This window comes from Thalia democratica, chromosome 7, assembly GCF_965202585.1.
Source record: "Thalia democratica chromosome 7, ktThaDemo2.hap1.1, whole genome shotgun sequence".
Classification (NCBI taxonomy): Eukaryota; Metazoa; Chordata; class Thaliacea; order Salpida; family Salpidae; genus Thalia; species Thalia democratica.
In genome coordinates, this window is record NC_139171.1 from 16,251,026 (window position 1) to 16,269,771 (window position 18,746).

Sequence of the window (18,746 nt, forward strand, 5' to 3'; positions counted from 1 at the left end):
TACTTGATTAGTTTCACTTGAAAAAATAACCTACTGAGCTTTTAAATTTGATAGCTTATATCTTAAAAGTTGCTTTTCAAATATACTCAAAAATAACTTGTAGCATAGTTGTTAAAGTTTAAAACATAATTTAAAAAATAAAAGATTACCTTCCTTCTCCTCTGGTATTAATCAGAAGTCTAAGCTTAAGAAAATACTTTTGAATGGAGATTGGTTGTTTTAAAGCATATTCCTACACATTTAGCAGGTTCATTTTGGTGATGTACTGTTTAACATTTAACTTTACTAAAATGATCAGTGTTTCATACCCAAAGTTACAGCTATAGATCATTAATTTAAGTTTTAAAGTTTTTAAATGTAGACATCATATAAAATATGTTTACTTTTAAATAGTTGTTTTTTCTTATAATAATCTCTATGATAGTGAACCCAACTTATTTTGTTTAAATATTGAAGTTTTGAGTAATAGTAGATTTCATAAACTACTGTTTCCGAACTTAGCTGTAACATTTATTATTTTTCACTGGCTTGTACTTTTAATTTTCATAATTAATGATAAATTGAATAAGAAAAGGATTGCTACAAAAACTTTTTACTTTACAATTAAATCAAAGGAAATTGAAAAACCTGGAATTGAAAATATTTAAAAAAAATATACTAAGAATTTTATATATTAAAAATAAAAATAATCATATTTTGTTTAACAAAAAATCCTATTGTATAAAATTTTGTTTTTGTAACATTTAAAATTTTTTGATTATAAAGTCATTTCAAAGTAGCATTTAAGTACTTTTTGAATACTTTTATATTAGTTGTTTTTATTAATCTATTTTACATATTATCATAGAAATTAAAATTATTTTAGATTCAAGCTCCATATTAATTTGTTAGCCTAAAGATAGAATTAAAAAAAAAAATATCTGGTATTAGTTCACTATATTAAGCTGGTTTAAAAACAAATTTAAAATATTTTTTTTACTTCATTAAAAACTTATGGAACTTAATTCATATTATCAAAACCGTATGAAATCAAACTAAATCAATTTTATTATTACTTAGAAATATCATAAAATTAAATAAAGTTAGCAATGAATACAGCTGGTTCAGTTTTGGATACAAATGGAGAACGTGAGGTTAGTAAACCATAAAGCAATTAATAATTTGTTTCTAAATATAATCTAATGTATAAAACATATTGCAAGTAAACCTTGATACTTACTTACATTTTTTCTGCACAGTTTAGAATGTTCTAAAGTTTAAGATAGTTTCTGAAAAAGTTATAAAATGTGAAATAATTAATTGCCAGGTTAGGTTCCGATATATTGTAAAATTAAAAGCACTTTGGCTACCATACGGTTTAGGCTAGGTTAACCCTCAACTTAAAAGATTATTTGTTTCTATTTTCATGAACTGTTAATTCTGTTAGTATATGTTAACCATTAGGCTTTAATTAATTTAGAGGGCTGAGTAAAATACCTGAATAATGTAATATGCTTTCTACAATGTTTAATTTATTACAAATTTTGATAGAGCATCACCGTACTAAAAACATATCATATTAAATTTAATGTTTTTGAATTGTATAGCAGCCTAAACTAAATGTAAACTGCACACAGTAAAACTTTATTCAAAATTTATATACTTCATGTTATTACATAAGCTACATATTTTTAAAAACAGAATAAATTTTTTTTTGATTAATTAATTGTTCTAGACAAGATTTTTAAGGTATCAAATTGATTAGTGAGTCGATAGCCGAAAAGTTCTTTCAGTACCAGGTCCTAGTACCAAATAATTCAAGTGTTTTTTTTATGCTGTCAATTAAAGTGAAAATATTAATACAAAAATAATCTTTATTTAAATAAAAAATATTTACATGCTGAAACGTGCTTAGTTAAAAAAGTTGTTTAAATGATTGACTTAATATCATGATATTGAGTATTATATAATTATTTCTTAAATAATTTAAAACTTTTTAATAATCGTTTTTTATATGAATTGCTCTATTTTTCTTTATTTTAAAAGTACAATTTTTTTTTAGCTAAGTTTCGGCAATTTAGAACAGAATCTTGAAGAGACGAATCAAACTTGGGAAACTTTAATTCAAGATATCAGAAATATTTCTGATATTGACCAGTGTCTGTGGACTGTAGACCAAAGTAAAAGTTTATTTGAAACTGAATATAAAAACAAGGAACAAGGTCTCATAAAGTATATGTCTAAGATTGTCAATGAACTGATTGAGAATACCGAACGCCTGAAACATTTAAAAAAACAACACTATGCAGCAAACATGGCAAAGCAACTGGCTATCTTTCAACAAATTCAGAAGTTACAATTAATTAGAACAAGACGCACAAATACCATGCAAGCTGAAATGAAACTTTTGACAATTCGTAACAATTTTCGTCAAAAGTTCAACGAAACAGTTGATCGTGTTCAAAATATTCATCGTAATTTTCAACAAGAGGAAAACGAAATTCAACAACAAGGTCTCACTTCAAGAAAAATCAGAAATTTTCAGCTTTTTACAGCAGATGAATCACATGTTGGTGATCAATGTAGTATTTGTATGGAAGACATAGATGTTGGTAGAAAAATGAGACGTCTCACTTGCGGTGGTCAGCATTGTTTTTGTCAGGAATGTATTGAAGGATGGTTTGCTGAGCATAAGACTTGTCCTCTATGTAGGCATAACTTTGACTGAAATAAATTTCGCAACAATAAACAAATACGTATCAAATAGTTGTTATTAGTATTACTACTTTTATAATGTCTTAACAATACTTTATGTTTGTTTCATATAGTATTAACTTATTTTTCTAACAATTTAATAAACTTGTTTAGTTTAGTTTGCTTGCAAGCTCATTTTATTTATGATATTTTATTTAAACTCTTTAGATACAATTTTCCTTAATCTTTCATTGGCAGAAATTAACTGATAAAATGCCTTCCTTTATTTAATATATATGTTCAATAACAGATTTTTTATAAAGTCTTTCTGTTTTTGTCCTGTTATATTAAGGATCGCCTTTATAAGTTGACTATATCACCTAATTACGGAAACTCTTTTTTTATATTAACATACAAAATTTATAAATGATATAATACTCTAATCGGTCAAGGACACAGTCAATTGATTTTACTTGTAATTTTTCCTTCATCAATAATTGCAGTTAAATTAAACGATGATTTAAAAATATTCAAGTTCATTGCATACTTTAGCTCAAATCGATTACGAACATCATTCCTTCTTCAATGAACTTTAAACTAACAGAGCTAATACACATTCATGTAATTAAGTAAATAAGTATGTCGGTAAAGTGTTTGTTTTTATATTCATTTAATTTGGATTTATATTAACATACAAAAATATCATTAAAATTTAAAAAAATCTTTTAGCTCTAAATGTTTTGTTTTATACATAGTTTTGTATTACTTCATCATAATATATATTTTTATTTTTTTATTTACTTAGTTGCATGAATGTGTATTAGCTCTGTTAGTTTAGTGTTCACTAAAGAAGGTCTGATGTCCGAAATTGATTTTAACTAAACTATGCAATAAATATGTAGATTTTTAAACAATCGGTAACTTTTTTGTTAATATTAACATCTAAATCTACTAAAGCATACTTCCCAGGTAGGATATACTACAGCTAAAATAATGCAATATCTTTAAATCTATAGGTTGGTTAGCCCTTATTTGTAAATTAAATATAGAGTTATGTTTATTATATATGCATTCATTCTTTTTTTTATGTTTCCTAAATGAATATTTTAAAACTTTGCTAAAGCATCTGTTTAAAATAATTTACAAACACATTTTTTAAATTTAACTTCGAATTAAGTTTATTTCTAAACCAGTTGCATCTCGAGAGTTTTTCTTTGAGAAGGCGTGGAAATTATAAAAAAAAAATAAAAAATTCTTGTAAATTTTGTTGTTAATATGAATAAATTTTAAAAAAGTGATAAAACTGCATCAGGGTTTTTTAAAAAATGGGAATAAAGCCACCTTATGTACGTCTATGACTACAAGGGGCAATAAAATAGGGTAAATATCAAAACAGTTAAAGACCATTTCTAATCGTTAAAATGTTTATAGTTTTAAGTTTCTTTCAATCGAATAATAGTAATTATAAGTTTTTGAAATCTTAGATTTTTAGTAGTTTAGATATTAAAACAATTTTTTCGGTTATAAGAAACAAACTTAAAACAATGAATCGATAAAAAAGTTTTAGTGAAAATATATATATAACATCAACATTCTTTAAAACATCCAAAAATACAAATATATAATTATTCAAAACTTGGTATTGTATATAATTATTAAAGTATCCATTTTTAGAATATTACTTAGTTAATTAAAACTTTAAATAAATGAATATTGTTTCTTTAAATAAATACAACTACTGACTTGAACAAGAGTTTTTAAAGTTAATTTTTAAAGAAAATATAAACAAAACATGAATAAAAAAATTAATATTTTTTTTATAAGTTAATAATTTAGGAAAACCTAATGACTTTACTTATCCAAATAAGTTAACATAATTAGCTTGAATGTGTTCGTTCAAGTATTTAGTTTATAAAACAATAACTTTTCTTTATGTTAAGGGTAGTGATGTACGTTGATATTGCCGTTTCGGCCGGATTCTCAATAGAAAAAAAATGTAAAGCTATACAAAGGATCTGGTAGCTAAGATAGTATTCAATTAAAAGAGATCAATTTGTAAAAAAGTGTTTAACCCCCCTTTAGCCTTAATTGTAAACATTACTTAAAATGTTTAACCTTGTGCTAGTTGTTCTACTGATTATTAGCTTAAAGTAATTATTTTTTTTGTTTTTCAAAACCTCATTCTGACTCAGGAAAGTTTATAATCATTCAGGCTAGTTTTTTTAAATCAAAGAGTGACAACCCTAATAATAGCTAAAATTAGGTTATATTCTGGTTGCCAAAAATCATGGAAAGTTTATAAGTTTAGCAAAAAAGATATTTTAGTGTTTTTTATTGTTCTTTCAATTTATAGTTTTTTTTACTGCTCTTTCAAATTCATTTTTTATTTTGTTCTTTCAATTTTAAATAAAATTTAAATGTAAATAGTGTTCAGAAAATTAGAAAACATACTAGCTACTATTTATAACTCTTAATCTTAATTAGACCTAAATGACATATCATAAACTTTCTTATTATCTAATCATTTTTGCAGCACATTAATAATTTTAGTTTAAATTTTTTGAAATTATAATTTTTCAAAATTCAAAAGATTACAGTTACATATAACACATAAAAGATAAACTTACATTACAAATAACCTAGATCGTTAAGAATCCGGTTTCGGATCCGGCCGGATTTTAATTTAAAAAAAAAAGTCCGGTTCCGGTTCCGGCCGGATCCTAGTTTGAAAAAAAAGTCCGGATCCGGGTCCGGTACATCACTAGTTAAGGATTACTAGTAATATTAGCTATATTTGTAAGTAGTGTTAAGACTATTCCCTGTTTAATAATCAGAATATAATTTTATACTCTATGCCATTCATTATATACTTGTATTGCATAATTAATTTATTTTTCTTAAGTTTATATGCTACATTCAAAGTAAATTTAAGTTTAGTGTATATAAAAAGAGTCTAAGTCAAAGTAAAAACTATACCATAATTACTAACAGATAAGAACAGATTTTTTTCTTTTATCTAACAAATTATAACAGCATGATAAAAGCTTTAATGATTTTGGGCTTTCTAATATACACAATAAGAATGTAGTCATAGGATAGGGTATACTTAAATATCCCAACTGCAATTAATTTCCACCCCTATACAATTTCATTACAATAAAAATATTTACTTTTTTTTTTCTATTTCTTTTACCCCTTGTACGGTAAGCAGACTTCGGATTTAGTTAGTTGGAAATTGTTTGCGGCTTAAATCTGAGCCCCTATGATAGCGGTATCGGCTTAAAATGCTAAGTATCTTAAACTCGAAATTTTCTAGTCTCTGAGTCTAGTCTTGAGAAACTATTTTAAAAATTTAAGTCTGTATAAAACTAAATTTGTAAGCTGTAATTGTCCTAGATCAGATTAAAAACAGAGTTAAGAAAAATGACATTAATAAATTACATTATCTTAGTTTTTAAAAAGTACAAAAATAGTTTATGTCAAAGAACATATTACACATTTCTTTTAATTATAAAGTTAACTATCAAAGAATTCTGTTGTTAAATTAAGTAAGTTCAAATTTAAGTTTAAAAACTTATTTTATAAAAACGAACAAATACAACTATCAGAATGTTTTTGTCTAAAGCTTTAGCTAAAGTCAAACACAAAAATATTTTTAGTTTCTATAATGCTAATTGAGACTAATTTTATGCAGTCAGTAATATTATGATTGATAATATTGTTATAAAGTTCTCAATACAATTATATTTACTTTGATTAGTAATAAACAAAAATTTGATCTTGTAATTAACTTAATAAAGCTCTTGATTATTTTTAGTTATGTTCTCATTTTAGTTATGTTTGGTTTTTTTGTTGCTCTGGTTAACATAATGAAACTATTCTAAAAGCATTTAAAATTTTTATAAGTTATTTTTATCATTGATTGTTTTCAGAAATTTATTATCATATTTAAATACTTTTAAAGGTTAGTGACGAAAAAACACTCTCTAAAATAAAAATTAAAATCTGCTAAAAATAATTTAAGAAGTAGCGTTAAACTTTATTTTAAACCTATTTTAAATTAAAGATGTTTAATATCGAATTACTAGCAGACTATAGTTCAGGGTTTCCCAAACTTTTTTTCTAATGGCCCCTTTCGAGGAAATTTAAAAGGCCATGGCCCCCCTTTAATATGGCTTCACAAAATTATATTGTGCACATTTTTTATTCGTTTAAAAACGAATGGGTGCATTTTAATAAGTTCAGCGTAATACAACTGTTACTTAAAGACTATATTTTTGAATTTTAAAGGTGACTCATTCAAATTTTTAATTAGCTTCTAGCACTGCCATTACATCTGGTTGTAACAAATAATTTTCATAGTAACAAAAATGTTGTTTAAATAAAAGCCACTCTATCACAATAAAAACTTGGAATAAATGCAATTTATTAATTTGAAATGTCTTTGTAAATGTCAGTTGCAACAAATTAAAAAATTTAATTTGTACTATATATATCAAATTAGAAAATGAAACGTTAATCAAAAACATTTTGATATTTTTAATGGTTGTAACATAAAAATTTCAAAGAAATTAATATTCTATGGAATGAAAAAAAAAGTACTCAAAACTACTTTGTCCAATGACCTAGTATTTGAAAAAATCTTTCGGTAATCTTGTTGTACACTACTTGGATACAGTTTAACGTTTTGTCCAGGACAATGAAATGATTAGTTTATTTAACAAACATAAAACATAATCAAGTTATAAAATTAGATGACAAAATTTTTTGGATAGGCAAACTGCTTGTTAGGGTGTTGATTGTTGGATTGTCTAGTTACGTTGCTGTAGACTTGTTGATGTGGCTAGTTCGGTTGCTAAAGACTGTTGAATTTGTACTTAGTTTATAAATCTAGCTATTTTAAATACCTAATTAAGATAACTTAACAAGAAAAAAACTGGTCTTAATTAAGTCAGGGTTGCCACTCTTAAAAATAAAGTAAAATCATCACGACTGATAAAAAACTGACCTGGTCATTATTTAAAAAAAAACTAACAGCCAAAATTTGAAAAAGAAGTGCTTAAAAGTATAAAAATAAGAAAAAATGTGACAAATAATAAAATTTAAAATAAAACTTTCAAGCTCAAACCAGCTTAAGTTAATTTTTTTATTTCAAAACATTTGAGGTGGTCTGATTGTGTGGCAACCATACTAGTTAAATAAAATCTGAATTAAAACTGTAAAAAATAATTTTATTTAAATATATAAGTAAACATTCTATGTGGTTTTATATATTAATAGTACTATAATTATATAAAATCATTATAAAAAATATTTTTAGAATAAGTCAAAAAACAATTAAAATCTGATTTAATTTGTACTTGAAAATAAATAATCAAAAAAAAAAAACTTTTGACATTTCAACAAGTAAACTAAGTAATGTGTTATAAAATCAAAAAAAAATGTTTGCTTGGTTAGAATACTTTAATCAATGTTATATATATAATGACAAATCCCTCTGTATATAATAACATTTTTATAATTTTTAGACAGCTATGCTGTAACTTTTTTCTAACTTTTTTAAACCAAATTGAAATATTTTAAGCTAATAAAAAAAAGGAGCTCATATAGTTAATTCTTTTTGTTCATAGGTATATTGGAATAGCTTATTTTAAATACTATAACAAAACAATATCAAACTGCAAAACTATATGTAAAACTTTTTTATAAATGTATACTAGAAACATCTATTTTGAATGAAAACATTTACTAATTTTTTTATGAAAAAAAACTTACAGAAAGTTTGGTCTGCTCCTACAATTCAAAGTAAAGGATGAGCTTGATGACTACTGGCTAACATCTCTATGTTTGGTTTTAATTCAGTTAGATACAACCTTAAGTCTCCTCCTTTGCATATGTCTAAGTTTGATCTTTTATTTAAGACATTTATAACTGAGCTAAAAGCTTTTTCAACTACATAGCTAGAAGGAAATGCAATGAATAAAAGACTTATTTCCTCCAAAATATCTGGATATTGTTGTCTAACTTTTTCTTGCAAATAAAAACTTTCATACCCAAATCGTAAAATCTTTACTTTAAGCTCAGGATCAGCAACTAGTTCGATGAAATTTTCTTGTAATTCAACTTTTACTTTATCAAGACTTGCTTCGAAGGGGCTTACTATCCATTTTGGAACATTTAATTGAAATATATCTTTAAATCTGTGAACCATATCAAGTTTTAGCTCTTTTAAGTGGGATGTATAAATTTCTACCTCATCTTTACTTAGCTGATGTTTTAAGTTTTCTAAGCTTGAAAACTGGCAGAATTGATCTTTTTTAAAGTTTCTTTCAAACAGTTCCAGTTTGTTTGTAAAGCTGGTTAGACTTGCCTTGACTTTTATGAGATTTAAATTTTTTCCTTGTAGAAGTTTGTTGAGAACATTAAATTTTCCATAGAGGTCAGACAAGTATGCTATGTCATTTTTTCTTTCTTGCAGTTTAATTGATAATTTTCTGTTTTTTGTAGAAAAAAAATCAATTACTGTACCAAAAACTGCTAAGAACCTTTCCAAGCAGTTTCCTTTTGATAACCATCGGACTTCAGTGTGTAAAATTAAGCTGTCAAACTCCTCCTCATTGACATTGCAAAGCTCTTTACTAAATTCAATGAAGTGTGTAGATGATTACTTAATTTTTTAGCAACTAAATGTTGCCTATGGATTACACAATGAATTGTAAATAAATTAGGATTAACCTTTTTAAAAAACGTGATTAACCCATCATGCCTACCAACCATGGAGGGAGCACCATCTGTTGCAATACCTATGATGTTTTCTAAAGGTATTTTATTAGATTCAAGATAGTTTTTGATTTTATTAAAAACAAGCTGGCCTGTGCTGTGAGTTTTCATTAACTGAGATATAGCTAATTCTTCATAGGTTTTGTCACCAATTACCATTCGTACACATACAAGAAGTAGACACTTATTTCCAGGCAAAGTAGACTCGTCAACTTGTATGGAAAATAAGTTGGTACACATCAATGTAATTAGTTTTTTTTCTACACATTCTCCCATTTCATCAATGCGTCGTATAACTGTGTTGTTACTCAATGAGATTTTGCGTAGAACATTGCTGATGTTTTTGATATGTAGAACTTTTTCAAGTACTGTTCTTATGGCTGAAATAAATGCTTTTTCCCCAATGGTGTGAGGTAAACCTTGTTTTGCAATTATTAAAGACAGGTAATATGAAGTTAATACACCGTCATCAATGTTTTGTGTACTTCTTTTGAACAGACTTGTTATTTGGGTCTGGTTCTTTTTCGCGTCGCGGGGTTTTCTAAAAAACGCTTCATCCTTATCTTTGTGTTCTGAATGCATATTGTTAAGGTGATATTTGAGCTTTGAAGGTCTCATAGAATCATTTGACAAACTTTTAGTACAAAGCAAACACTGTGGACGTGTATCGTCACCTACTGCTTTAACAAAACCGTACTTGAGGTAGTCAGGTTGGTAAAATCTAACTTTTTTAGGTGTGTTACTCATTACTAATAAATTTAATTCTGAAATTTTTTTAACAGATCTTATTAATATTATATTTATAAAAATTCTGCTCATATCTATAGTGACTATCAAAATTTAATAGTTAATTTTTAAAAACAAACTAAATTTTGTGATCTTTAACTTGGAAAACGATAAATCTAATCAAGAACCATTAACTAAAAAAATAAAAAACTACTTTTAGTTAACTTTATGGCTAACTAAATCTAGAATAGGCTAAGTCAAATAAAAATCTCAAGAGCCAGGCTGAGTATTAAAAACCATTAAAAAGATTTTTATTTATATCTCATTTTCTGCAAAATAACCAGTTGTGGAATTAAAAAAATTCTTTTAAATAAAACTTAATCCTAAATATAAAAGTAGGATAAAACTATCCAATTCATATAGAAGAGCTAGCTGCAGGGCTAAAACTGAATTGTTTTACTAATACAAATCAAGTTTTTGAACAAATTTAGTTAAAATGTTTATTTTGTGTTGAATATAAATATTTTTACTTTCAATATTCTCATTGAGTGTCTTGTTTAAGTGGCTCAGGTTTCGATGACTGAGTCCAACATTGTATAATAAACAATATAATAATAATATTATTATTAATAATAATAATAAAAGTATCAAAAAATTGAAACTGAAGTCATTCAAAAACTGGCCTGTGCACTTAAAAAATTATCACTAGGTTGAGATTTTTACAAAAAACTAAACTAGTATAAGTTGGCCTGATTTTTTTTAATTTATAAATCAGATTGACTGAGTCACCTTAAGATTGAAAAAAAGTTTAAAATAGCTTGAATTATTCTGACTACTGACTACCTTAAATGTGTGGCAAACATATAACTTGTGTGATTGAAAAACACTAAAAGAAACCCTACCCAATAAATTAACTTGTATAAAAAATTTTATAAATAAAATTGTACAAAACTATAAAACTCGCTAGTTCAAGACTAAAAAAGCATAATAAGTTTATTAACACTTTTCAACTATAAAAGCAAAGCTAAATATAAAATTTATTCAGCAATGAATGGTATTTTAAATTATAAATTTAAGAATAAAATTCAACAAAGAATAACTTAAAATTTGTTTATAAATTAAAAAATATATATATGTCAAATATTAATATAACGCAAAACTACCTAATAAATAATGTTTAAAATACTAAATTTCATTTCACATATTTTTAGATTTTTTTTTAATTCTGGTGTTTTGATACTGTCCAATGACTTTTAGTCACAATTCAAGGTTATAACTTTTTATGCCAAAATTCAAAAATTAAGCGGTTATGACAAGTTTAATTATACTGATTAAATGTCATTTATAATTCTTTATTATTGACAAAATTGCAAATTTTAAAAACTAATGATTTATAAAAGTTAACATAATAAGAGACTTTAATTTACTGAAGTAATTAACAATTATTAAGTATTAATTATTGTCTGAGAACAGGTTACATGAGTACAAGAATTTAAGTTAGAAAAAATGTTTAATAGACCACATTTTAAAATGTAACATACACTGGAAAAAAACTAAAATGTGGTTGTAGGGGTCATATGTAAATGATAGAATATTATAGTAAAAAAGCATTGAATAAAAATCTTTTTTTTAACTATTTACAAAAAATACTATAACTTAAAATTTACTTTAGCCATATCTTGAAAAGTTTTAAACAACTTTGTATGAAGAATAAAAAGAGCCATCCATGGGTAATTTATAAGTTTACAAGAGCAACTTTACTTTTCCAAAAAGTATTATAATTTGAAATATAGCATCTTAAATTTTTTTAAATAATTCAAAATAATAGTTCAGTCTATTATTCTACTTAAACTTATCTTAAGTCAGTCTGAGTTAGAAAAAAATCCTGAGTTATCCTAAGCTGTCCTGAGTCATTCTTAGATTTTCAAAAGTTTCAAAATGTCCTGATTTATTCTGAGTGTACCAGTTATTTGGCAACCCTGTATGTAAAATGTTAATCGTAATGTAAAGTAAACGGAGAAGTAATTAAAAAACATTCAATTTCACCATATGACTTTTATACCCTTATCCCTATCCCACTTTACCCATACATATTAGAAATTAATCAAAGAATAAAGCTTTAATAAATAAAATAAAAAGTAACATGAAAAACAACTTTTTATTTTGGCTGATTCATCATATTGTAAATTCAGAATAACCTTTAAATACAATTAGTTTTAATAAAATATTGTTTGCTAACACATGAGTATAAATATATGAAAACATACTTGAAATACATTTGATGAGATTGCCTAATTGGCATTTTGAATCAAGTAGGAGTTGCAGTTTTTGATACACAAATAACTATCTCTCTATATAAGATAAGTTAATAATCTAATAATTCACATTATTTTATAAAATTGAATTGTTTTAAATAACTTAATTACTGAGCAGCTGATGTTTAACTTTGTTTTAAGCAACATCTTTAGACTGTAAATTTCTCAATTTAATTGGTTGAAACTGTAATGTAAACATATACTGTAAATAAAATTGGCAATAGATTGAACTTTACATTCAGTTATCTGACCTAAGAACTAAAGCTATTTCTAGAACATACTTACACAAAGTGGATTTTAAATCTAAACCCAGGGCCAAAAACTAAAATTCTTAAATTGCTGTTGCAAAAATTTACGTAATTTTCAAAGACGGCAAAAAATTGAAAAGGCTCCCTTATGGCCCCTTTTCTAGTCATGGCCACCCTTTGGCCCCTTTACGGCTAATGGCCTCCTGGCTTCCTCAAATGGCCCCCAAGGGGGCCACTTGGCCCACTTTGGGAAATCCTGCTATAGTTGTTACAACTAAGTGACTGTCCGGAAAAAACATAATAGCAAGTAGATTTTAATTTTACAATTTAACTCATTTTACCAAAAAAATTCTTCTTTATGTATATTTTCCATATTAAATATTCTAACACTTTAAACTATGCTGTTTTCTAGTCTGACACTTTAAGAAACATAATTTTACTAAGAAGTATGGTAAAGAATTTTTTAAAAGTTAATTTTTTAAATGCATTAGAACTATTATACCTAGGTAAAAGGTAAAATTAGTTTATCAGCAATAGAACTAATAAAAAAACATAATCTAATTAATTTAGTTATATCAATTATCGGATTGTAATTCAGCAGTAAAAATTAAAACTGATTTCAAATGGTAAGTTCGAGAAACACTGAGTTAAACTTATTAGTGACTAACTATGTTTTTGTTTTATTGTGTCTGTATTTTTACTTTTTTTTATTTATATCAATATCCCTTTCATTTTACTAAGTGTAGTATTTTGATAACTTAAATTTTAAAATATGAATAACATTTTTAATTCAAAAAATTGATCATGCTTTAAATTAATTCAGAAGTATTTGTTGTTCAGATATGTGTAAAGTTTAAACGTAAAAACGTCTAACAAAAGTTGTTTTTTTTTTAATTAATATAATATATTTAAACCAGGAATTTTCAAGTTAGTTTTAATAATTACCCTCTTTGGTACTATTTTTGATAAAGATTTTTTAAAAACTTTAAAGCCTATTTTTAGTAACTCACACATATACTTTTGCCCAATTTTATTGTTTTCCCCTTATATGGCCCACTTGAAAAAAAGTTGGAATAGACCTGAGGGTAATTTATAATATCCAAGCAAAACCTATTGAAAGATCAATTATTTTTTTCTATGAATGTCGAGAAATTCAATATTTTTATTTTTCTAGAAACTCGTTAATAAGATTAACTAGTAGAGGCGATGTCGATGACTTAAAATAATAATATTTATTTATTTGACTTTCCTGTTGTAATATATCAAACAGTACAGGTTTTAAACTTTTGAAAATATCTTAAATATGACATTAATCAAGTTCATTATATGTGGTCTGTTTTATATCTTAAAAGATACAAAACTAGGTCAATTTATAAAATTGATACTTTTAATTACAAAAAAAAATTGTATATTTATATAGTTTTTAGCTAAAACTTACAAAAAATTTAAACATCATAAATTAGCAAATTATCTTATTACAATTTGATCAACTTCTTTAATTGATTGTATTGTTTATAAAATACATAGAGTGCATAAAATTATAACCAATAAAGTGGAAGCGAATATAGTTAATTGACTAGGAAACAAAATAATATCTGACCAATATAAGAAGGTTATTATACAGTATAATTGAAAAAAATATAATTTCAAATTTTGACATAATAAGAAAAATCTTATTTGATATTAAAAGTTATTTTTTGCTTGGTTGTATCATTAAAACTTTTACAAATTCTAGATATTTTACTAAAAAAAATAAAATCAAAAACATAAAATTGTAAAAACCAACTTAGAACTTCTTACAGATAAGTTGTCAAAAACTATTCAACCACTAGTTAATCACATGGCTACACAAAGGACAAGTGTTGTATTCAGCAAACCATCCTTCAATACATTGCTGGCAAAAACTATGCTGACCATCGCAATTTATAAGTCTAAACCTTCTACCAACTCTATATCTTCCATGCAAATAATACATTGGTCACCAACATGTAAATCATCAGCTGTAAAAAGATTAAATGTTTTAGTTCTTTCTTGATTCAAGCCTTGTAGATGAATATTAATTTGTCGTTGTTGTTGCTATTCTAAGTTAAAAAGAACTACGTTAAAAGTTTCATAAATTTTTTGACGGCACCTGTCAAAAATTGCTTAAGTTTTAACTCAGCGTGATTAATTTTTGTGAGTCTTATTGTAAGTTTAGCTGATGAGTTTGTTGCATGAGAGCCAGTTGTTTAGTCTTATTTGTTGCAAAGCGTTGCTGTTGTAATTTTTTAGTCATTCGGTTTTCTCAGTCAGTTCTGTATCATTTTAAGTTAAATATTTTTAATTGATTACCTAAAAAGATAAGGAAAATAAATAATTCCAAAGTTTGGACTCTTTATAAAAATTCTTTGAAAACGCGGTCAAGCTAACTTCACATTCGTTTTCATTACAGTTATATAGTTATTTTCATAACTCAATATAAATGTGATTTAATTGAAATTTACATACAGAGGGTTGAAATCCGTCTCTGAAAATAATACTACACGTGATCAATTTTCATCCTACTTAAGTTTTCGTATTGTATCTTTTTTCTAACCCCCTAAACCCTTACCCTTGGTTTTAACAATAACAAGTTTTAATATTTGATTTGATAAAAATTTTGAGGAATAATGTTATTAAATATTGAAATAAATAAAAGTTAATGTTTTTGTCTTTGAAAATGTAGTTTCAATTTACTAGTTAAAGATTTGATACTTAAGTAGTTTTGTCCCTGATATGATAATTTTAATTTCTTAATTGTAATAGGGGATTTCCGCTTAATCGACAAAAAGACTTATCATAGTGCTTTTTAATTGAAGAATGTTATAAAAAATCTGCTTAACTAGCCAAAATAAATTTTTAAAGAGAAAAATTTCATTAATTTTAGTAAGTAAAACAAAAATGTTAGTACTAATATATGTTGAATATGTTAATTCCTATAATTTAAGCATGATGCTACACTAAAACTCATTATATTTTTTAGTCAATTCAACTGATATTTGAACCTATTAGAATTGTTTAACTTAATAAATTAAATTATTTTACTTCAAGCAAGTTAAAAGGTAGCCATAATACCAGGGTTGTCATTTACTAAGGACAAGTCAAACCATTTCAAAATTGTGAAAAACTTAGACCATTTAAGGCTAGTTTTGAATGACTGAGGCTAGTTGTACTTGTATGACTTAAGATTGTTTGATATCGTTTTTAAAGTTCTAAAAAAATTTTACATTAGTTTTATATTTTCTTAATATCTATTTATATTGTTAATATTTTAATTTTTTTAGATATCCAAGACATATTGGAATTTTTATTAGTTTTTTTGCTAATGTTAAAATTTTTCTCAATTTAAAAAAAAATAATGTTATCTTGACACCTGTAACTGAGTCTTTTCTTTAGTCATTCAGTCTTACTTTCAGCCTCATAGAGTGTTTAACATGTGTTATTGTATTACTTAAGTAATTTACTTAATATATATCAAAACAACTTTTTTGCTTCATTAAGGTTTTCCACATACGCAAGCTACTATGCACACTCAGAAATACTTTATGCAGTTTAATTTTTTTTAACATCTAGATAACTCATACCATTATCTGTTTTTAATACAAAGTTTAACTTGTTTGTTTGTTTGTTTTTTAAACTTGGAATAGTGAAATACTTTTTGAAAATCTTATAAGTTTTTTTCTTTAAATTTTTAAACGAATTTAAGCAATTCACTTACAATACTTAAATCTTTTATAACCAATTTAGTACAGAAATTTGTTTATATAGACTTTAAAAAGTTTACTAAATATTAAATAACTTTAAGTATTTTTAAAATGATTTTAAAAACTAATAGTAACTCAAGAAATATACAAATCTTGATTTCTTTAATTAAAGAGGTGTAAACCTGTTTAAAAAACTTTTCTAACAATTAAAAAAAGAAATTTAAGACATACTTTGCAAAAAAATTATTTAAAATTAATGCTTTAATTTTTTATTATTATCATTTAAAAAAACTAAAAATTATTATACTAAATTGTAGAGTATAGTTAGCTTTTGAATAAAATTTTTGAATTTTTATGACTGATTTTCTCATAGTTTTTACAGGGTTATCACTTACACTTATTTATTTACAATAATTTTAATATTACAGACTGACTTAGAATAGCTCAGTATATATTTTTTTTTTTAAATTTTCTGTTTGATTCAAGATATTTTAGAGTATTTAAATTTTTTTCAACTTAAGCTGACTCAGGATACAATGAATTTTGTTTTTTTTTTGGGAACAAATCTAAATAATTTGTATTTAAAAATGTCATGACGTGTTTTTCGGTGACAAATGGAACTAACTGATTTAGTTTTTAAAATTACAGATATTTCATCGACAGTTATCTTGAAAAACAAGATTTATATTAGATTTAAAAAGATAAAAAACATATTTCAAGGATTTGAAAATCTTAGAAGGCAAATGACAATTAATTGTTAACCCAGGAATTTTTTTATTAAGAGGATTGCAACCCTGTTTTAGTAAAACTTATAATAAATGTCTCTCTATGTCTAATTTAACAGCTAAATTTTTAAAATCACTAAGTTCAAATACATTTATATATAAAATACAAAAAAGGATACTGGAGTTTTTAAAAACTATTTCAGAGAGATACACATTAAAAATTAATATTTTTTTTTAATAGAGAAACTGTTTTTTGACTAACGAATCAAAATTGCAAATTGATGAAAAAAAAGTATAATTTTTATTTTGTATCTTTTTTAAATGGTTATTACAAAATTTATATATCAAACAATAAAGTTATTTTTCTTAACTAAAAAGGTTGCTCAGTTTACTAAAATGTAAAGATCTTATTTAAGTAAAGATGTCCAAATTACAACCAGGTTTCGGTGACAAAAAATTGCAACCTCTTTAAGTTAAATAAAATAGCAAGTAAATAGTGAAAATAGTAATTATTATTTTATTCTACTTGAACAGGTCAAAATTTTTAGTCACCTAAATCTGGTTTAAATAAAATATTTTATTTAAACAAACTTTTTTATAAAAAACAATATGAGATCACAGAAAATAGTTAACCCTAAACATTTGATATTTTTGAGTTTTATACATTTTGGAACAAATTTAAAGTATTTTTACAGTACCTTTGTAGTGAGTTTCTGCTTATAAAAGCACCTTCAACTTTGTTTAGTTAAGTAAAACACTCCATTAAAAATGTTCTTATAAAAAGCTTGAATTTTTTAAGAACCTGTTGCTACCCTGACTAAGAGGGAAAAAATTGATATTTACTTTAACATACCCAAGGTTACAATCATAAAAAATAAAATTAAGTTTTAAAATATACCCTTAATACAAAATATGTGCTTAATTTTGTACTAATTTTTTACTAATATAATACTATATCAATTTTCCCAAAGTTGGCCATGATAGATATTTAAGGGGTCATGAACAGCAAAGGGGATAAAGATATCATAACTTGAAGTTGCTACCCTGTATAAAAATAATATTAAGTATATGTTATGAGAGTAATAAAAAAGTAAGTTGTAATTTTATTCCTTCTATTATTACAAACAACTTTAGGTAGGCAGTTGTAGAAACTAAAAAAATAATTTTTGTTACTAAACTAAAAATAAAAATTTATTTGATTATTTCTAAGAAGAACAATAAGCATATAAATTAAATAACAAGTTTTCTCAAATAATTTGAAATTTTTCAAAAATGTTCTAAAAACATTATAAATATTGTTTAATTTTTGTAAAGGAGTACATTTATCAAATAATACAGATTTTACTAATTTAACTACAGGGTGGAAATTTTACCTGGATATACCTTTTTCTTTTATTTTTAGGCAAATAAAATTGAAAAAACCTGTAGTTTTTAACAAATTTATACATAAAACCGTATAAAATAGATAAAAAATTTAACTAATATAAAATAAATTATATTTCTAAATATTATATATTATGAATATACTGTTGTATACCTTTTACTTTTACTTTTTGA

General features: G+C 24.8%; 1 protein-coding gene across 1 annotated transcript; it reads right to left on the reverse strand.

Moving 5' to 3' along the window:
• Positions 1–8,473: 8,473 nt before the first annotated feature.
• On the reverse strand, positions 8,474–10,200 carry LOC145841139 (SCAN domain-containing protein 3-like). The gene is made up of 2 exons (XM_082948510.1): positions 9,431–10,200; positions 8,474–9,311 (listed from the first exon to the last, which is right to left on the reverse strand). The coding sequence occupies exons 1-2, from the start codon at positions 10,198–10,200 to the stop codon at positions 8,474–8,476; spliced, it is 1,608 nt and encodes a 535-aa protein (XP_082804636.1).
• Positions 10,201–18,746: the final 8,546 nt, after the last annotated feature.